Below are 21,976 nucleotides of genomic sequence, written 5' to 3' on the forward strand. Positions count from 1 at the left end.
AATATACTCGTCTTTTCCCTTAACTTATCTGCCTGTTTTTATTTTTACAGCCTAAGCCCCATGCTGTGCTTATCGTTGCACCGAGCACGTGGTGACTAGAGCAGAGCTTTTCTGCTTGATAACATTTTGCTTGCATTCATCTGCAAATGCCCAAACAGGGTATCGATGGCTGGGGGCTTCTATCTGCTGGTCCCAACCCCTGGGAAGTCACCGCTGGTTGACTGTAACAGGGATCAGATGTGGCACCACTCAAGTGCAAGCTGCTACTGAACTTGAGGGTTGCACAGTGTACCGAGAAGCTTAGCAGTGGTGATTAATTTTGGCTAGGAGAAATGAGATACATTTCCCCCCTCTAAATGCTTTAACAGGCTTACGCAAATTTTGCACGAAAGGAGCGACTCTGTAATGAAACTTAATGGCTAATTGCACTCTGTTAATAAAATTGGAGATGTCATCAGCCACTGAAAAGGGACTGGTAAATCGTATAAACAATAATACGCAACCTAATATTGCTTGAGTACCAAGGTGGGAGTTTAATAATTTTAATCATTAATTTTTACTGATTTGTTGATCAGTCATTGACGCCTCTTCAAATAAATCACGGAAAAGCTGATGGGTACCTTAACTCTGAAGGCAAGTGAAGTATTCAATGACACATCAATACCGAGCTATTAGTTGGGCTTCCCAAGGAAATGAGATCTATGGGGAGGTGATTTCTGTTTCTGCTGGTTTGTCTGCTGATCCAAGACCCAATTAATGTTGAAAGGGTTGGGTCAGTTTGAAGCACGCTTGATAGAGGAGCCTCAAAGACTGCTCAGTTGCTAAGCCTTGTGGAAATAGATGGCTGAACATAAAGGAGTGTCCTAATAGTGCTTTTTTCAGGAGAAAAATAGCAATGTGAGCTTATCTCCCAGTAGACATCAATGAATCGCAAAGGTGAGAGGGCAGGGATTGACTGACAGAGAGGTCTTATAAACTCCCCAGTGTCAGGAGAGCTTCAGTGAGAGCTTGGCCCATACAGAGCCTCTCCCTTGAGGAGCAGCCACTGGAAGCTGGGCAAATGTAAACATCTCCTCCTGAATTCCTAGTAGCTCTTCTAAGCAGGCTGGGTGGCGAGTCTGGTGCTGTCAGTCGTGTGTGGGCAGTTGGCACAGAAAGTCATGAGAACATCAAACATTGCTTGAGGACCTCAGTCCCATTGATTTTAAGTGCTCCTCTGCAGCTCTCTTCTCTACCAGCACAGCCTGTGATCCACTAAAGAAGAAGGAAAACAGGCACTCTCTTGCCTCTGCTTATCTGGCCTCATGGCATGCTTTGGCCAAGATTTGGAAATGCATTGACTTATGCTATGGGCAGACAGGATTTTCCCTGGGCTGCCTGGAGAGGCTCCCAGGCAGTCACAGCTCAGTGCTCCAGATTTCCTTCCCAGGTGGAAAAGGCTTAGGGCTGGCAGAGCCCCCACTTCCGCTCCCCATGCCAATGCCGGAGGGAAGTGGGGGTGTTTAAGGCAAATCAGCTTGTCCATTGCAAAGTGATTGAAGTGAGGGTTACCGACTTTTTAAGTGCTAGATGGGGTTGTCACTGCATGATTGAACTGATTAAACGTAATTACAGCTGAAGTGGTTGGGTCCTTGACAGTCACTGCACTATCCCTTGACCAAGTAGAGCAACCTGGCCAGTTGACTTGGTCTCCCCACACTGGTGTTGACTCTCCATAGAGCCACTGTAGGCTGGACATACTTTCCCCCCAACTCAGAACGTGTCAGGGTCTTATTTTGAGCCTGTTTTCCCTAGGAAGGTCGCAAGACGAAGGCTGTATATAAGCTCTTCCTGAAGAAATCATGCCAATGGCCAGTGCAAGGCAGGCATGAAACAGCACAAAGCATGGGACATCTACAGTTCCTTTCTCAGTCTGTCCCTAATTTCAAATGGTCTTTGGAGATTATTCAGCTGATGAGGACTGTAGCATGTGGCTTGCCTGCTGAATTCCTCATCTCCTCATACATATTCTCCTGCTGTCTCCCACCTGCTCCCATTCTGTATCCTCCATAAGCATTTTAATCCTGGTCCTGCTGTCAGGTTTTTTTTTTTTTTTAATTTTTTCCTGGGGAAACTCAGTCTTGGTATTCCCCCTCTCCCAGGGAACCTGGAAGAATAGGTTGGTCAAGAATGAGACCATACTTTTGGTTTTTTTCCAGGTAAAATCAGTGCTAAATATATCATTGGGTACTCACAGAATCAGAATCCCAGACTGGCGGGGGTTGGAAGGGCCCTCTGGAGCTCACCCCGTCCCACCCCTGCGTGAGCAGGCACCCCCAGAGCAGGGGCACAGGGCCGCGTCCAGGCGGGGGGTGAATGTCCCCAGGGAAGGGACCCCACAGCCTCTCTGGGCAGCCTGTGCCCCTGCTCTGGCACCCGCACAGGGAAGGGGTTTGTCGTCATGTTCAGGGGGAACTTCCCGTGTTCCAGCTTGTGCCCGTGGCCCCTTGGCCTGGCGTTGGGCACCGCTGAAAAGAGCCCGGCCCCATCCCCCTGACACCCACCCTTCAGGTATTTATAAGCACTGATGAGATCCCCCCTCAGCCTTCTCTTCTCCAGGCTGAACAAGCCCAGGTCTCTCAGCCTTTCCTCCCAAGGGAGACGCTCCAGCCCCTGATCCCCTTGGCAGCTCTGCGCTGGCCTTGCTCCAGCAGTTCCACATCCTTCTTAAACTGGGCAGCAGCGCTGGTGCTTATAGTCTCTTGAGATCAGCCTGCTTCTGGATAGACCCAGCTCCTGCAGCTCTGTAGTACAACGAGCATGAATCCGTTCAGAGCAAACAAAGCATACTGTGAAGTGTAGCAGGGGCTGGTAACCTCTGTGTATGCAGCTCCCCCAGAAATTATTGTTGTTATAAAACCACATGTTTCTTCTTAGTATAATCTTATACCAGCAATGGAGACAAAACATCTCTACTTTGTTTATGTTCACTTTTAAAAATGAAAATGAAAACAACCCGATCGTTGTTAGTGATACGGTTCAGGATCTGGGGGAGAATCAGTCATGGATGTGTTGGTTGGAATTGGCTTTGCGGATTTTCACTCCAGCCTCCCACATCAAGTGGGACTTTTGCCAACCCTAGGTCTGGCCAGCCATGGTGGTGTCTGCCAAAGCTTCAGCCTCCAAGGATGACATTTCCACAGCTAGTCTGGGTCCTCTTCCCAGGGGATACGCTTCTGTTGTATGTGCAAAAAGAGTTTGTACAAAATCATTGCTATGACTGTGTTTTTGTTAGTGTTAAAGGACCTTTTAGAAACAAATCAGATAGACATGGGCACTCTCCATCTGATGACAAGTTTTCAACAAGAAACACATTTTTAAGAGACTTGCTAAGAGAAAATACTATTTGTGATATTCCCTCCTAGGTCATTTTTCAAAGCTGGTTGGTTTGATGGGGATTGGTTATCTTCAGGCTGTGCTGTGAGCTCCTGGACCTCTGCGGGTGGTGGTCAGGCTGTGCTGTGAGCTCCTGGACCACTGCGGGTGGTGGTCAGGCTGTGCTGTGAGCTCCTGGACCTCTGCGGGTGGTGGTCAGGCTGTGCTGTGAGCTCCTGGACCTCTGCGGGTGGTGGTCAGGCTGTGCTGTGAGCTCCTGGACCTCTGCGGGTGGTGGTCAGGCTGTGCTGTGAGCTCCTGGACCTCTGCGGGTGGTGGTCAGGCTGTGCTGTGAGCTCCTGGACCTCTGCGGGTGGTGGTCAGGCTGTGCTGTGAGCTCCTGGACCACTGCGGGTGGTGGTCAGGCTGTGCTGTGAGCTCCTGGACCTCTGCGGGTGGTGGTCAGGCTGTGCTGTGAGCTCCTGGACCTCTGCGGGTGGTGGTCAGGCTGTGCTGTGAGCTCCTGGACCTCTGCGGGTGGTGGTCAGGCTGTGCTGTGAGCTCCTGGACCACTGCGGGTGGTGGTCAGGCTGTGCTGTGAGCTCCTGGACCACTGCGGGCGGTGGTCAGGCTGTGCTGTGAGCTCCTGGACCTCTGCGGGCGGTGGTCAGGCTGTGCTGTGAGCTCCTGGACCACTGCGGGTGGTGGTCAGGCTGCGCTTGTGAGCTCCTGGACCTCTGCGGGTGATGGTCAGGCTGTGCTGTGAGCTCCTGGACCTCTGCGGGTGATGGTCAGGCTGTGCTGTGAGCTCCTGGACCTCTGAGGGTGATGGTCAGGCTGTGCTGTGAGCTCCTGGACCTCTGCGGGTGGTGGTCAGGCTGTGCTGTGAGCTCCTGGACCTGCTGCCCTTGGGCACTGGGGAGCTCCTTCCTGGTAACCACTGGTTCTGGTGGATTGTGTGTGGTGCTGCCACCCTCTCCAGGTATTGCTTCTCTCCTGGAAGCCTGGTCCATCTCTCCTCATGGAGCATCAAGAGAGCTCCACTGCTCCAGAATTGGGCTTAATCACAAGAACCTGACAACCTCTTGCACAAATAAACTGAAGGTTTATCATTGAATTCAAGATAGTTGCTTCAAACAAGTCAGTTTCCATAAATAACTATTTTTAAACTTTTTTCCTCTCGGTTTTTTGGGCTGAGCTCACAGAGGCCACAAGCTGTAAGAACATCCTTGGTTAATCCTGCTTAGCCTGTGCAGCCCTGGGCGGGCTGGTGTTTAGCCGTGGCCTGTGGAAGCCGAGCAGAGGAGCTGCTGGGCACAGTTGCAGCTCGGGGTCTGCAGGCTGCCGCCCACCCCAGCACGCCCGGGGCTGGGGGTGCACGCTGGCTGAGCCTGGAAACCTGTGAAAACCCTGGAGTAGAGGAGCTAATAGAAAAATGAGTCATTTTCTTGGTGCTTCTGCCGAGTTGTTTGTTTTTTTAACTGTGTTACTCTTCTCCTACTGAAGCTAAAGGGAATTACACGAGTTTTTATAGTGCCTGGAATATATAAAATCTGGTGTAATAGGTTTCTGGCTTTAAAATGGAACATATTCCAGTTATTCAGCTGTTCCTCCTACATACAGTGTTTCAAAACAAAGAAGTGAAAACTAGGCGTGAGACATTGAAGTACAGGAAACACAATTTTAATTCAAGAAATCATTTTTCTTCCTGAAAGGAGGTTTGTTTTTGTGATGGTTGCTGTTTACTGGGACAGATTTGTGCTATCTCACAAGAAATGCAAATTGCCGTTTAAAAAGCTGTTTATTCTTGCTTAACACTATAAAGCAGCATTTTCTTATTTGCATTCATGTAAGGTTATGTATTTTGAAATTCCTTTTTCATATTAAAATGTCATTTTTTGTTGTTTTTTTTCAGTGAGCAAACTAAACCAAAACCCTTTCTGAAGCCTGTGCTGCATTTAGGGAAACTTTCACCGCAGAGCAAAACAAGAACAGGCTCTTTTCAGGACGATATGATCCCTGGTGCTGGCAGTCGCGTGGGTTTTGTAGCACCTACAGCGCTTCCTCCTGCTTCGGGGACCCCCTCATGAACTGTACTTTCATTGCTTTTGCGTAGGCTGATGAGAAGTTAAACGTTGCACCTGGCTTTCAGAGGAAGCGGGGGGCTACGTGTGTGTTTGAAGTCTGATTATGGCAGTGGTCTGAAGCAAGGCTTGACCACCTTTTCTGCCTCTGCAAGCTGTGTGGAGGCAAGAGTCCTGTCCACCCCATGTGCCTGCGTGAGCAAGGGAAGGAGGAGCTCTGGGAATAGCCCTCAAGCTCTTTGGGGACAGCGCTGGGCTCAGCACTGGAACAGGCTGCCCAGGGAAGTGGTTGAGTCACCATCCCTCAAGGTATTTAGAAGATGTGTAGATGTGGAGCACAGGGTCATGGTTTAGTGGTGGACTTCATAGTGTTAGGTTAATGGTTGGATTTGATGATCTTAAGGGTCTTTTCAGACTTAAGTGATTCTATGAGTCCATCTAGCCAACCCTTCTGGGCTGTCTTGTCTCCCACCGCTGGTGGTTCAGGCACCCAGCAGCTCCCATACAAGCACAGTCCAGTTTCTTTGTGTTTAAGAAGTGCTCTCCACCATTTAAATGTTTCCATCCTTACCCTAATGAGATGCCCAAGGCTCATCTGCAGGTGGTAGAGTGCAGGTACGGTCCTCCTGGTGAGGTGCCCCGGCTGGGCACGTGCTGCTGACCATCGCTCCTCTAAGTGTTGGAGGTGCCAGGTTGTGCTTCGTGATGGCAGGTAGGGCAGGGCTGGGCTCCGACAGCTTAGGTAGCTCGGGGGAAGCTGGAGCTTGGAGCTTGTCCATCTAAACTCAGTTCACACTGTCGTGGATCCTGGAGGTACATACAGGTCTGCGGAGCAGACAGTGATTTTTGGTTCGCTTCATCTTAGTGTTATGTTAAAGCACGGGCCTGGGGAAAGGTATTTGAATGTTCTTATTGAACGCCGGCCCCAACCTTGTTCGGCTTGGTTGCCCTCCGTTGGTTTGTCAGCAAGTCCCCTATTATGGATGTGCCACGACGCGGACCTTGGCATGGCTTTGAGCAAGCTGTAACGTAACAGTGCTACTGTCAAGTTAATAGGTTCAGGCGCCTCTGCACCTCAGGGTGAATCTCAATGCATCTTGCTTCGTTCGCTGCTTTGCTTGGCTGCAGAGGGGATGGGAGGTGGAGGCAGGCTAATTCTCTGCCAGCTTGTACGAGCAGCAAATAGAGCTTTGGTTGTCAGAGTGGGACAGGGGGAACTATACAGACCATGGGAAGAAGGTCCAGAGTTGGCCTATTTTGAACATTTCTGAACAATCTTGGTCCTGGGTAAGGTCTGGTACCTTCCTAGAGCTCATGCCATGGAGCTTGATTCCCTTCTGCCCGCATCTGTGATTCATCACAGTCTCAGCTTAATGAAACTTCAGGTTTCCTAAGGAGGACGTGATCTTTGCCATGTTGTGTTGGGACCTGTGGCTAATTTCTGTAGCATTGTATATACGTGCTCTTTCTTTAGGGCTGAATCTACCTCCTTAGTGCTGTTTGTGATGAACTCTGCTACCAGAGGTATTTTTTTAGATAACAATACATTTCTGAAAGATGTATTGTCAAAGTGTGCGAATGGGAGGAACGGTTAAGAATTTAGGATTCTTTTCGAAGAGGTGATTTTTAATGTGTTTGATTTTCATATGTCTCTCTGCCATTTTAGGTGGGGGAAAGTCAACATATTACTGTATGCTCAAAACAGCCAAATAAGTAAGACATGTTTACTGCTAGACTATAATGCTGTTGGAACAGGTCTGGCAACTTCATCTGTTTTGTGATGCCAGGAACAACAAAGTGTTGTTTCAATTAAGCCCGTCACTTGTAGATCATTTCTTTGCTTATTTTAGAAGCTTCATTGAACCCACCGCCTGCAATCTGTAGGTTGCAAACTGCTCAAGGAGCAGTTCAGGCAGGAAGATGTAGTGTAGGAAGGTTTCCGTCTACACTTCTCATAACAATTCCCCCTCCTCCCCCCCCAAATCAGTGCGGTCTTGGAAAGATGCCATTTTTGTTGTGTGCAAAGGAGGTATCAACCTGGCGTGTTGTGATCTAACCAAGAAATCATGAGTGTCATTCTCTGAGCGTGCCGGAATAAGAGGCTGGGAAATTTAGAAGTACCGGTTGCAGGGGCTGCTATTTTAATACAGAAAGGGCAGAATACGTACTTTCTGTGGCACAGGAAAAACATCACTACTGGGCTAACCTTGAATTGCCGGTTTAAGGGTGTCAGGCAGAAGCGAGAATTACAAGGCAGTGTGTCACAATGACTTTCTTTTTACTTGTAGTGAGGGGACCCAGTTTAAAAACAAAACAAAGAAAATCGTCCTCAGAAATCCTGCCTGGAAGTCCTGCACCAGGGGGACGTTTTCTCAGTGCTGATGCTCCAGGCAATTCAGTTTTTATTTCCAAGGTGAAAAGAGAGAGACTGTTGCCACGAGTACATCCCATGTGCAGCACTGGTGGAAGTGGAGGTACCCATGTTGTCCTCCCATTTCTTTTGGAAGAGTAGCTTGGCAGCCAAAACCTGTAAATCTTAGCAGAGTGTGTGCACACAAGCAGTCCTACAGCGTGGAGAAGAGCAGTCCATCTCCTTGGATTAAATTAGCTGACCTTTTGATAGGTGAAAAAAAAAAAAAAAAAGAGCAAGAGTTAAGTCCTCCTGCAAGAGCATTGAGGAAATTATTCTTAATTCTTTGCCCTGGCAGGGACGCATGATCGTGACCCAGCAGTGGTGGTTGCATTGGTAGCCCTCTCCTCCTGCGGAAAGGGCAGCAGAGAAGGTGTCGCAGTGAGGTCTCTCTGATGGCTCAGCTGAAGTAGAAAGAGGCAGAGTTAGTACAAGAAATGTGAATGCGTCAGGAAAAGGGTGTTCTTTGACATGTGATTTCTGATATTCCAGAGCAATCCACAAAAATCCTTTTTTAAAAAAACAATAACACACTAACATAGGTTAATTCTGTGGAGAGGAGAGGAAGCCTGTCTTACACATGTAGGACAGAGATACATACAGTGGGTGGGATTGTACAGAAGTCTTTCAGAGCTGGGCTCTCCCACCTGGGTAGACGTAGTGGCTGTCCTGGCAAGCTGAGCAGAGACGAGACTGAAATGTCAACAGGGTTGTTTTGGGTCTTCCCTGGCTCGTTTGGGTCTTTTCAATCCATCTATGAAGAGAGCAGCTTTGCTCACCAACTTTGCTTTGTGCTGCTAAACAAAGAAGGATAAATGTTTAAGGGCTAATAAACACTGAGGAAGAATAACTAGCGAGTTGTTGAATGGTTAGACAGGCCTAACTGGGAACCAAGTCCTCATGTTTTTAGGAACTATTTCCTTCCCTGAGTTTCATAGAAAACTCACATTGAAAGAGCTTTTTGCAAAGGATGCTCTATATTTGTGCTCCCGTAATTAACTGAAGGCTGAGACAGCACCAGTTAGACTGGAAACCATCTGCTTTGGGGCTGCTGCCAGGCATGGAGAGTCTCAGTGTTACAGTTCCTCCCAAACGCAATTATCTCTGGCCACAGTTTATTTGCTGGTGAAAAGTTCCATTTACACATTTGGTCGAGACCTTGTTGGAAAACAATGGTGTGAGAGGTAAATGGAAAAGTATCAGAACTCAGGTTCTGTAATTATTTCCTTTAATCTGAGCAATAAGATCTTCATGACATGTGAAACTTGTAGGATCACTTAAAATGTAATTAAAATGAGATATATACGTGAAATAGGAGACCCGTCATGATTCTGCTGGAAAATGTAGAAAGTATTTGTCACAAATAAAATGCTTCTCCTCCAGGAAAATATTTACCTGAATCCTGCAGCAGGATCCATGCGGGAGAAACCCCTGCGTGTGTGCAGAGCTCCCTGGAGAAACGGGTGTTCTCCAGACCGGCCTCTGCTTGGTCACTGAATGCTTGCCATGATGTCCTCCTGCGTTAGCCACGTGGCCCTACGGAAAGACACGGGGACAGTATGAGCAGGTGTAGGTCCGAGAGCAGAAGCCTTTACTCCTGCCTTACTCATCAGCTCCCTCCTGCCCTGCTGCAGCACTAGGAATTCACAGCATCCTCGTGTGGCTTCCTTCATGTGCTGTTTGCAGCTGATTTACCTCCTGCCCCACTGTACCAGAGCTCCGGGGACAGAGAAGTGGGTGCACAAGGGAGGTGGTTGCCTTCCCTGGCTGCAGCTCCGGGCTTTCCCCACCGCCTGTCGTGGGGAGCAGCGTTGGGAGTGGAGCGGGGCACCTCTGCGTGCTCAGTCTCTGCCTCTCCAGGCAGGGCATCAGCCCCGGCTGCACGTGGGCATCCTTTGCTCATCCTTTCGGTGGACTTACGCTCATGATGAGCCTCTCCATGTAAAACCAGTGACCAAGAGTGAAGCCCCCGGTGAGTTTCATGCAATTCTGCAGCACAATAAGAGGAAATAATGTCTTTTTTTGAAAGAGAAGATTTAAAGTAACTGCAAATCTGTTTGCAACTCTCAGAATTAAGTTTTCCCATACTTATATCAGCTCTTAATTGCACTAACTGCAAATGATGTGAACGGCAATGTCAGTGCTATTGCCATGATGAATACGCGGCTCTATGGCAATAACTCTCATCGATGCAGTGTTTGGAGTATTTTGCTGCAGGTAACGTAGGATTTGTGACACCCTTTTCCAGCCGGAGGTTAGGTGATATTCAGTCCACTAATAAATTTATTATTGGGCTGGATTTTTCTTATTTTTTCCAGAAGTGTAGTATTCCTTGGGGGAAGCGCGGCGTGGGAAATGTTATACAACTATATTTTATTACCTAAATATTCAGGGAATTGATTACATTCTTAATTTCGGGTCCCAGGCGAGACAAATGCCAAGTGCTTAATACAGGAAGCATATCCTGTACTCTCCTCCTCTGAGCTGGCCCTGAGCTGACCTTACCCACCAGGCTCGCAAGAGAAGGAGGAAGCCAACTTTTCTTCCTCTTCGATTGGGCTGATTTTTTGCCACATTGCTTGATATTCACCTATATCTCTGTGACTTAAGCTGCGTTTCCGGAACTCAGGAAGCCTCCTTGATTGATAGCACTAGCATAAGGCACTGAGCTAATTAAATCACGCTGCTGCTTCCCTACACTACTGTCACAGGCTGACCTAATTTTGACACTACAAAGCTCATCAGCAGAGTATCTATTGAGTTAAGGGAATCGTAATGCTGTTTCTAGGAACAGATAGATATATGTCTATATTATTTTTTTCCCTTTACAACTCATTTCACTGCTGTTTATTGTTCCTTCTGCTGGGCAAGTATTAAAAACTGATGCTCAACGGCACATGCTCTCTGTCCGTGGGTATCTGTTTCTGGAATGGCTCCAGTTCAGAGAGGGATGGGGAAAAGGCCACGATAGCTCTTCACACATGAATATGGGCCAAGATCCTCGTCCCTTTTTAAGGACTTCTTTCTTATTTAAAGTGATTTGGAATAACGAAGGGGTCCTGAGCAGGCATACTCTGCTCTCCTGCTAATCGCAGTGAGCTGCTGGAGGCTGCCTGAAGCTGGCAGGAACCCCCGTTTCGGGATGGTAGAGCACGAGAGCAAACTCTTGCCAAGGTTTTGTGCAATTTCTGTGGTGTTCTTGGTGAGACGCGTGCAAGCCCAGACGTGTGGATCCAGGGTGAAGCAATACACACCAAAAGGTGGAGGTGGCTGGGGACGTGTGGCGAAGGAGGAGGAGGAAGGCTTCACCTTCTGGCTGTCACTGGAAGACTGAGAAGCTGAGGATGCTTTTTGTGGGGGTTCAACCCTCTTATAAAAAAAAAATCATCCTTAAATCTGTCTTTAACTGGATGATGTCACAAAGTCACATGTAAACAAATACGTCACGCCCTGGAAAATTCTGAGATTAACTGAGAAATCATGAATAAATGCTTTTGAGATTTTGTGCGTCTTCTGTTTTGAGCAGTTAGGAAACAGTGCGCTAGGTTACACAGGCGAAGACTTTTTTGTTTTTTTTTTCTTTTTCCAATAAGAGCTGAAATGGTCAGTTATTGACAGTTGGACTTGATGATCCTAGAGGTCTCTTCCAACCTTAATGATTCTGTGGTTGTTAATAAGATTACAGCAGTTGAGCTTTTTTAGGAAAATGCCGATTATTGTAAACATGATTAATGTCGATGATGTCAACACCAACACGTTAAACAGAAAGGCAGACTGGAGCATTCCAGTTGTCCAAGGTCTCTTACTCGCACCACAGCTAACAAACGTACTGTAGGTCGTGAAGCATCTCCTTTCTCAGTATTACACTAACTCTCGCTTTTTTATTTGCTTTTTCTGGGTGACCAGCTTGGTTTGAAAAAACAACCTCTTTTCTAGTTCTGCACAACTATTCTACGTGTTTCCTTTCATCGCAGGCTCTAGTTTGTCCTTTGCGTTTTCTAAGTGCTCCTAGATACCTGCACACATATTCACCTTTGGACACTTCTAGTTTTGCCTTCACAGAAATTCTTCTGGCTTTTTTTTTTTTTTTCCCTCCAGGTCTGTACGTCTGGGAACTTGTTGCAAGTTGAAACCAAATCGCTTCTGTAGGAGTGTATGTGTGAGCAAGGGACAGAAGAGAAATAAATTGCAATTGCTGGAAAAGAGCAGCCAATAGCCAGCAGGGCGAGGGGGGTTCTCCTCCCCCTCTGCTCTGCCCCAGTGAGGCCACATATGGGGGGCTGCGGCCAGTTCTGGGCCCCCCAGTTTCAGAAGGGCAGGGAACTGCTGGAGCAAGCCCAGCACAGAGCTGCCAAGGGGATCAGGGGCTGGAGCATCTCCCTGGTGAGGAAAGGCTGAGAGACCTGGGCATGTTCAGCCTGGAGAAGAGAAGGCTGAGGGGGGATCTCATCAGTGCCTATAAATACCTGAAGGGTGGGTGTCAGGGGGATGGGGCCGGGCTCTTTTCAGCGGTGCCCAACGCCAGGCCAAGGGGCCACGGGCACAAGCTGGAACACGGGAAGCTCCCCCTGAACATGAGGACAAACCCCTTCCCTGTGCGGGTGCCAGAGCAGGGGCACAGGCTGCCCAGAGAGGCTGTGGGGTCCCTTCCCTGGGGACATTCACCCCGCGCCTGGACGCGGCCCTGTGCCCCTGCTCTGGGGGTGCCTGCTCACGCAGGGGTGGGATGGGGTGAGCTCCAGGGGTCCCTTCCAGCCCCCGCCAGTCGGGGATTCTGTAGCATCAACATGTAACAAGACATGGTGAAAGGTCAGGCTGCGACACCATTTTTCATCTGAAAGAAGAAATCTTATGGCACCACACCACTTCTCTGCAGGAGAAGCTAGGCCAGGTTGCTCTTGGTTTTGTTGTTACGGCTTTTCCTTCCGACCTGACGCTTAGCTTTCCTTGCATCGTGTGTGTGCGTTTCCAGGAACAGCACCGTGATGGATTCTTTCCTGCAGTATTTACTGTGTATAATCGCAAGACAAATACTTCTAAAATGCCACAAACAAAATAAATACCAAATATATATTACTTTAATGTCTAGTCTGGTATTAAATCCTTGGAGGCATATTTCAGAAGTAGCTGTAATGAATATTCCTGCAGTGGAGAGGAAGGTGACATTTCATAATTATGCAGTGTCTTCTGAACCATAAGACTTAAACTTTAAGAATATTTTTTATTTTCCTTTATTTGTTTGATCTCCTCTTAAAGCAGAGTATTCTTTTGCCATAATAATACAAGGGGGGGTATTTTTTCTTTTCTGTATTGCCTTCCGGAACCTAATTGATATGGAGCAGTGGCCGAGACACTAAAATGAAGGACACTTCCAATGTAATTTGAAGTTATATGAATATAATATGAATGAAAATGTAATATTAATGTAATATGGATTTAAAAGACAGCAGGATGGTGGCATAATGTTGCTGACTCTTCTAATTTTATCAGAATTCTCATGGTCTAAGCTGAACCTGTTTTACCCTTCTGCTCCGTGGCTCCGCTTTAGCATTTCATTATTTTATTATTTGTTTTCCTGGAGATGATAAAAGCCCCGCTGTGGCCCAGAGCCCTGTTGTACAGTGGCTGTGCATGGCAAGAGGAAGATGAGGATGCTCCGTGTCCTGCAATGCTGAGCTCTTGAGGCATGTGGAGGGCGAGCAGCTCTCCTTGCACAGGGAAAGCCACAGTACACCAAGCATTAGTACTGCTGTTCTACTTAGAAAAAATAATAAGTGAGAATCAATGGATTCTTTTAAGGGTCAGAGTGTGACACATGGGACTGACTCCTGAACGAGGACATCTCTGTCCTTGCAGGAGGGACGGTTTGCTCCATGGGAAGAGCCTGGACCGATGGTACCAAGGGAAGGATAGGTTTGATTTGTTTCTTCTAAGCAGTAAATAACATCTTCAGCCTTGCAAAACAGGTGCTTTGTATGGTATGGGGAGGGTGCTGGGGCTGTAAAACAGTTCTGAGCACTAGGAAAGCAAAGCTGAGGCAGCCTCTGTGTAGGGGGCAGGTGGATACACTTCACAGAATCCCCCACTGGCGGGGGCTGGAAGGGCCCTCTGGAGCTCACCCCGTCCCACCCCTGCGTGAGCAGGCACCCCCAGAGCAGGGGCACAGGGCCGCGTCCAGGCGGGGGGTGAATGTCCCCAGGGAAGGGACCCCACAGCCTCTCTGGGCAGCCTGTGCCCCTGCTCTGGCACCCGCACAGGGAAGGGGTTTGTCCTCATGTTCAGGGGGAGCTTCCCATGTTCCAGCTTGTGCCCGTGGCCCCTTGGCCTGGCGTTGGGCACCACTGAAAAGAGCCATGCCCCATCCTCCTGACACCCACCTTCAGGTATTTATAAGCACTGATGAGATCCCCCTTCAGCCTTCTCTTCTCCCGGCTGAACATGCCCAGGTCTCTCAGCCTTTCCTCCCAAGGGAGATGCTCCAGCCCCTGATCCCCTTGGCAGCTCTGCGCTGGCCTTGCTCCAGCAGTTCCACATCCTTCTTAAACTGGGGGGCCCAGAACTGGCTGCAGCCCCCCAGATGTGGCCTCACTGGGGCAGAGCAGAGGGGGAGGAGAACCTCCCTCGCCCTGCTGGCCACACTCCTTTCCATGCCCCCCAGGACACCGCTGGCCCCCTTGGCCCCAAGGGCCCGGTGCTGGCTCAGGGTCACCTCGCTGCCCCCCAGCACCCCCAGGGCCTCTCAGCAGAGCCGCTCTCCAGCAGGTCCCCCCCAGCCTGTGCTGGTGCGGGGGGTTGTTCCTCCCCAGGGGCAGGACCTGGCACTTGCACTATACTTGTCTCACTAAACGTGACCATAGTTTGAGCATTGTGTGTATGTTCAGTTGTTGTGCTGTACTAAGAAATAACTGATGCTAGGGAGCAATTTTGCTGGCCTTGCAAAACTGCCAAGAGCAGTGGAGCGTTGGTCCTGTATTCACCTTGGTGAGCCAGAGCTGGCTGCAGAAGAGAGGAGAGGGCGAGCTGATTAGTCTTTGAAACTTGGTGCGCGGTGGCTCGAGGAGCAGAGCTCGCTGGAGGATCTGCTGGAGCTCGCTGCTGTCGCAGCCGGAGCTGCTGGGCCTCCTCTGCCCTACTGGGAGGCAACGAGCGCAGGGCGCTTTGCTTTTGTGCCCGCTGGGTTAGGCTCGAGTGGCCCCACCGAGTTGTCTCTGCTGATCTGATGGTCTTCTGGAGCTGTGCCACCTTGTACTGTTAGACTTGTGAGCGCGCCAGGTATGCGGGAAACGTCCACTCCCCGCACGAGCTGTTCTGCCTGCGCTGGTGCTCTGCAGAGAGGCTCTGCCGAGGACTGATTCCTTAAACACTTGCTGAAGAGGTTAACCTAGGCCAAGCACATTGAAAACTGATCTAAATACAGCAGGCTGAGATGGACAGGGCAACGCAAGGTAGCTGGGAATATCAGGCTTAGTCATTACAGCCTGAAATAATTATTCTTTTCCTGTTCACCTAGTTGACGTGACACTGTCCTGTTCAGGGTTCTTTGCCTGAGTCTCATTTTCTTCAGCCTCTGGAGAGCGAGGGTCAGAAATTTGAATTATTAGCAGGCTTGTATCAATTCTGGGCATCGTGCAGTGGTTGATACTGCGACGGGCTGTCTCAACTGGGAGCCGCGTGTGGGTCGGACCGGTAATGGCGCGGTGCTGGGGGGGTCTGCAGGGGTGCCAGAGCAACGCGACCCAGGAATCCCGCGTGGGTGTTAGCCGAGCAATCGCAGGTTGATCAAGGGAGCCGCAGGGTGGTGTGAGAGGGAGGCAGCATGCGGCCCAGAGCCCTGCAAACGGAGCCGCCGTCTTGGGGGGGCGGTCGCTGCTGTTGCGAGGGACGCGGCGGGAATGCGCCGGTGTTTTCCCACCAGCACAAGGCTCTTACCCATGGGAAACGGGGCCGGGAGCTCAACGGCTTCGTGTCCTGTTGGGCTCAACTCTAATTGCTCTCCTGGCTGGTTGTGATTTAAGACTTCAGTAAGGTCTTTAAGGTGTATCCACTTAGACTGATGAGGAGCAGTGCACTGTTGAGCAGAGAGGGTGAGATACTGGGTCTTTAAAACTCACCAGAATTACATTTTACCTCTTCTGCTCTTTAGTTTACGTTCCTTTATATGTCAGTAGGACTGTAACTCAACTTTCTTATCCTATTGATCCACCCTGAAAATTTTAATAGCTGTGAATTTTGCAGTTCAGAAATAAAAAAGAAAATCGGAGGGCCAGGAACACGCTTTGGAGACTTGCCGAAACAGAGCTGTAATTTGTACGCGTGGTATCAGCAACAACATTGCAGTTTTCCTACATGTACAACATGTAAAATGGTGTAACGTCCTGTAGTTCGGTTTGTATATACAAGAAAATTAAAGTAAGGGTTGTGCCTGAACTTAACCTCCGGTCCAAATCCTGGTCCCTCTGACAGCAACAGGATTTTAGTATCAACTTTGAAAGGAAATAGCATCAGTCCCAGTGCTTCTCCCGCTTAATTTTAATGGTTTAATTAAGGCTTCTCATTTGCATAATGAGTGTGATAATACGTTTAGAAAGACATATAATAAAAAAGAACAATAATGCAAAGTTCATTTGGAAAATGAAACAAAAATAACTGGAATGCAAATGAGTTTGCAAAGGTTTCGTTCGGTGGATTGCTACGTATTAATAAATACCGTGGCAATCTCTTCTGGCACCGAATATGTATGCGTATGCTGAGTAAGCAAAAGAGATTTCTCCACGGTGAAAATACTCGGCCCCAGCCTCGGTCTTCCCGGCTAGGGCTGTTGCAAAGATCCGAGGCTGCTGCAATGGAAATGGGTCTGAGGAAACGCTGGGGGTGCAGGCAACGATGCTCACCTGGTTTCTCTCTCTGGGTCTTGCAGCCCCCCCCACCGTGCGGATCGTGCACTCGGGCCTGGCGTGCAACATCGAGGAGGAGCGCTACTCGGAGAGGGTCTACACCATCCGTGAGGGCGAGACACTGGAGCTGACCTGCCTGGTCACCGGCCATCCTCGGCCACAGGTGAGCCCCCACCGCGCCCCGTGGCAGCCTGCCACTGGTCACCGCACCCTTCCGCTGCCCTCTCTGTCTCTGAGCCTGTGCAGGTTGGTTTCATCTTCTGCTAAGGACTAGACTGGCGCAGGGGGGTAAAGATCAATGCAACAGGATCCGAGGGGGGGGTGTTTGTCCAGGCTGTTGGGTTGGTATTGGGGTGTTGCAGAAAAAACATACAGCAGAAAATTTTATGGTTTTTTGTTTGAATGACTGCCTAGGAATGTGGTATTAAAACCAGCAAGTCTGTGTTGTGCTGTAACAGGGGTCCTGATGGGAGAGTTTGAGATCCACAGGGGTTGGTAGAAGGGAAGGAAAAACAAACGCGAGGTCAGGGACAGTCGTACGTAGACAGTATGCACCAGAGTGAACAGCTGGAGTAGGTGCACCCAAAAACTTGGGGGAGTCTTGCTGTGCTCTGGGTCTTAGATGTTGTTAGAACCACAGCCCTGCAGAAGACAAAAGTTAAACAGAAATAAATTCCTCTTTTCCCAGGCGCTATTTTATAGCATCGCATTCAAAGCCAGAGTGTCTTGGCAGCCTGTGCTATAGCTGCCCTGCTGTGTCCCCCGCTCAGCACCCCCCTATGCCCAGGGTACCTCATTAACAGCTTATTTCAGATCAGGACCATTCCAGACCTTATTACCCCCCTGCTCTGTTCTTCCATTGCCATCTTTTCCTTCGCTCTGTGAACCCAAGCTGCTTGCTGTTCCCTCAAAGTGACCATCGCCACTTTGTCTTCTGCTGTGTCCCCTCGTCCTGCTCTGCTGGTGAACAAGCTGAGAACCAAGAGCTGGAGGTGGGTCTGGAATTGGCTCGGATCACCACGTTTCGCAGGGCACGTATCTGTATGAGATTTGAACAGTGAAATACCTTGCAAGGGTTTTCTTTGCAAGGTGGTGAATTAAGCACCTCCCTTTTGCAATCACATAGGACAGGCAGGAGCTGTGAAGTGTAGTTAGCCGGGGGGGAGAGGGGATTCACTGAAGACCTCAAATCTGCAGAGCAGTCATGTTTCTCCAGGAAGGAGAGATGAGCTGATTTTCTGCCCTTTATTCTGTAGCTGTTCCCAATTTAATGAGAAGATTTCAAAATAAAGAAGTTGAGGTTTAGCCTGTGCTGGTTCCAGGGAAGGCATAGGTCAGGTTGGCTCTTAGAAAACTCTACTTTAACTGCGCACAGTTGCACTCTCTCAGCTCCAGTCACACATTAAAGCCATGTTATAAACCAAGCCATTTTCCTTTTAAATTAAGTGATCTGTGTCTAGTCTTTGCCAGGTGAAGGAGAAAGGAAAAAAGCCCTAAAAACCGAAAAAGACTGGGCCAAGCACCCAGATGTTTTGGTACCACCCCAAATGAGAAAAGTGCTGTTTTAAAATCAATGCTGTTATTAAAGAGATTAATATTCAGTGCCTAGCAAGGTAGGAGAAGTATTTATTGCCTTGCTATGGAATTCTCTCCCATTGCTGGTTGTCCTCTTTGCTCTGACATTGCCCACGCTGTGGTAAACTGGTGGCTCATTGAATGTCGTCGGGGAAGGTGCTGGTAGCTCCGTGCTGGAAGCGAGAGACTCTGGATTGATACAGGCTTCATTCACAAAAGCTGATAACGATGTTTTAATGTAGCGCTGATTGAAGCAGGAAGGGAGCACCTACCACCCCGAGGACACCCTGCTGGTTTTTAGGGGGTCTGTTATGGCATAAGGTGCTGTTCAACACTGGGAAGATGGGAGCTGCCCCAGGCTGGCTGCCTTCTCCAGCCACCTCTCCGAAACAGGTCCATGTCTCTCAGTGCCTGTTAGTAGTGTTGGATTTATTCTGCCTTCCCAAACTTTTCTTATCCAGGCTTTTTGAGAACTTTATAATGTCCAAAGCAGCTGGCTGTGGATGCAGCAGCTTTTGGCAGGCTGTGTTTGAGTGGAGGTAAGTAGCACGTTCCTGTGCAGGCAGGAAAGAGCAGGATAAAGGTAGACTGATACTTCCAGCGAGCTTCCTTGGAGAATATTTCTTTCTCAAACCATCTCTTCCATCTGTTCCAGCAAAGCTTGACCAGCAGCCTGCGAGGTTTGGTGGAGCTGAAATCAAAGATCCCTCTCAAACCTGCCTGCTTGGAGGTTTGAGGAGGCTTCAAAGCGAGCGGGGCTGTTATCCATCAGGAAACGCTTTGGACCAGCCATGAAAGGTGCCATCTCAAGCAGTAACAAAGCTTGTGATGCTGCTGAATTAAAAAAAAAAGAAAAAAAGCCGTTCAACCAAAAAGTCTTATCAAGAAAGCAACCATAAGGCTGCTTTTTCATAGAAATCTCTATTTTCTCATCTGGGATTCAGGATGGAAAATTGATTTCTCTTCATTTTACCTGTTTATAGATTTTTTTTCTTTGTCAGCCGGCACCTCCGTCTGCTCTCACGCCCTTGCTCTCGTGTTACAGCTCTCTGAGGCTCACAGTATTTTGTGCAAATTAGCTCCCTGAGAGCAGGGGGATAGTTTTGGTATTCTCAGATGGGTGATTCCGCAACAAAATACAGGAGGCTTGGCAAGGCTGCGTTTGAACATTAGCCTTTTTATCACTTTAGTGTTAAATTTCCATTCAGTTTTAGCACTCGAGTAAGCTTAAAAAAAAAAAAAAAGCTAAGATAGCTTTTTGCATTGCCCTATTTAAACTTAGGCATGAAATTCTGTGGGAGCTGCAGCCCCTTGGACTCGTTGCCTGTGAAATTTGGCTTCTCTTGAACAAGGCTGCCATGGATCTCACCGACATTTGTGTTGCTTTTGTCGAAGGGGAAAAGCACCAGAGTCAGGCAGGAGGTCAGAGTGGATGTAAAATTGGCAAGCTGGTGCTCGCTGTTTCCAGCTGTCAGAGAACAACTCTTACCTGCCAATAATTACTCCTGGGTATTTTAAATCCAGATAGTCTAAGATTTTTATTTATTTATTTTGCTTGTTGGATACATTCTGCTTTACAGGCCTGGTTCTTTAGCGGGAGGTCTGCAGTGTGCTTCCGTCGTGACCAAGAGGCAGCCCTGGCTGGAAGGGGTGATACGGCATTTATTCCTAAGCCTTCCGTTTTCATACGTGCAGAATTTATATATGAAACTCAACAATATATTGTTGTTGGATTCTGATGTTCAGACAGCCTTCAATATGAGATGGGTTTGAGGGCAAGTATCTGGCAGGATTCTTCCTGTTCTTGCAGATGGAAGTGGTGAAAATACATTTTTAATTTTCTTTTTTTTTTTCTCCTGCAAGACTTCCATCCACACTTTAGGCTAATTGCCAGTATTTTCAGTACTTCAATTTTTTACTGATTTTTGCACAGAAGGTTATCATATTTGGTTTGCAAATTGTATGGAAATTATTGTGGAATGGTATTTTATCAGACCCTGGGAAGTCAGTTTATAAAATACGTAATTATATATCTATTCTAAGAATGCTATTCAACTTGCATGTGTTTCTCAAACTTTTTCAATTATTATTGGTGTACGTAGAAACTCCTTTTGTTTTAAACGCTATAAGAAGTCAGCTGTAGTAGGCACTGACCAACCTGATCTCCTCCTGTGACACGGTGACCCGCCTGGTGGGTGAGGGAAAGGCTGTGGCTGTGTCTGTCTGGGCTCCAGCAAAGCCTTTGGCACTGTCTCCCACAGCATCCTCCTACGGAAGGAGGCGGCTCATGGCTTGGACGGGAGGACTCTTTGCTGGGTAAAACCTGGCTGGATGGCCAAGCCCAGAGAGTTGTGGTGACGGAGCTAAAGCAGGCTGGTGGCCGGTCACAAGCAGGGTCCCCCAGGGCTCAGTGTTGGGGCCAGTCTTGTTTAATATCTTTATGAACCATCTGGATGAGGGGATCGAGGGCACCCTCAGTAAGTTTGCAGGTGACACCAAGTTGGGTGGGAGTGTCGATCTGCTCGAGGGTAGGAAGGCTCTGCAGAGGGACCTGGACAGGCTGGATCCATGGGCCGAGGCCAGTTGTGTGAGGTTTAACAAGGCCCAGTGCCGGGTCCTGCCCTTGGGTCACACCAACCCCAGGCAGCGCCCCAGGCCTGGGGCAGAGGGGCTGGGAAGTGCCCGGCGGAGAAGGCCCTGGGGGTGCTGGCTGACAGCCGGCTGGGCAAGAGCCAGCAGTGCCCGGGTGGCCAAGGAGGCCACGAGCCCCCGGGCTTGTGTCAGCCCTGGTGTGGCCAGCAGGAGCCGGGCAGGGATGGGGCCCCTGTGCTCGGCACTGGGGAGGCCCCACCTCGAATGCTGGGCTCAGGGTTGGGCCCCTCGGGACAAGAAGGGCCTTGAGGGGCTGGAGCGTGTCCAGAGAAGGGCAGCGGGGCTGGGGCAGGGTCTGGAGCACAAGTGTGCTGGGGGGCGGCTGAGGGGGCTGGGGGGGTTTAGCCTGGAGAAGGGGGGGCTGAGGGGAGCCCTTCTCGCTCTCTGCAGCTGCCTGAGAGGGGCTGGAGTGAGGGGGGGGCTGGTCTCTGCTCCCAAGTCACCAGTGACAGGGCGAGAGGGAACGGCCTCAAGCTGCGTCAGGGGAGGGTTAGGTTGGATATTAAGGAACCACTGCATGGTTCTACCAGGTCACTTGGATTAATGAATTGTTGTAACCTGCTTGATTTTAATTTTTTAATTTAATTTTTTCTTTATTAAGCTGTAAGTCTGGGATATACGTACATCCCCTGTTTTTTGAATAAACTCCAGTCTTGGCCAACTGCTGTCTGGTGCTGCTCCTTACACTTCAGCAGCAACCGGATAAGGGCCATCAGGAATTCTTGCCTGAAACAAAGGCCGCTAGATGTATTGCGGAGCAGAAATGCCACACTAGTATGACAGTGGCTCATGGAAGGGGACTAGGATGTCAGCAGGAAAGTGGGGCATCTCTGCGGGGATGGCCTCAAGTTGCACCAGGGGAGGTTTAGGCTGGATATTAGGAACAATGTCTTCCCTGCAAGAGTGGTCAGGCCCTGGCACAGGCTGCCCAGAGAGGTGGGGGATCACCATCCCTGGGGGGGTTCAAACACTGTGTAGACGTGGCACTTCAGGGCATGGTTTAGGAG

The 21,976-nt window shown here is 49.1% G+C and overlaps 1 protein-coding gene across 1 annotated transcript in view; it reads left to right on the plus strand.

The window, feature by feature from the left end:
- The window catches only part of MDGA2 (MAM domain containing glycosylphosphatidylinositol anchor 2), a 400,733-nt gene that overhangs the window by 126,600 nt on the left and 252,157 nt on the right, over positions 1–21,976 (plus strand). Inside the window, exon 2 of the mRNA XM_064461194.1 lies at positions 16,766–16,905. Coding sequence (XP_064317264.1) covers positions 16,766–16,905 — 140 coding nt within the window. The remainder of the gene's footprint in view (positions 1–16,765; positions 16,906–21,976) is intronic.

Source organism: Phalacrocorax carbo, chromosome 9 (assembly GCF_963921805.1).
Source record: "Phalacrocorax carbo chromosome 9, bPhaCar2.1, whole genome shotgun sequence".
Classification (NCBI taxonomy): domain Eukaryota; kingdom Metazoa; phylum Chordata; class Aves; order Suliformes; family Phalacrocoracidae; genus Phalacrocorax; species Phalacrocorax carbo.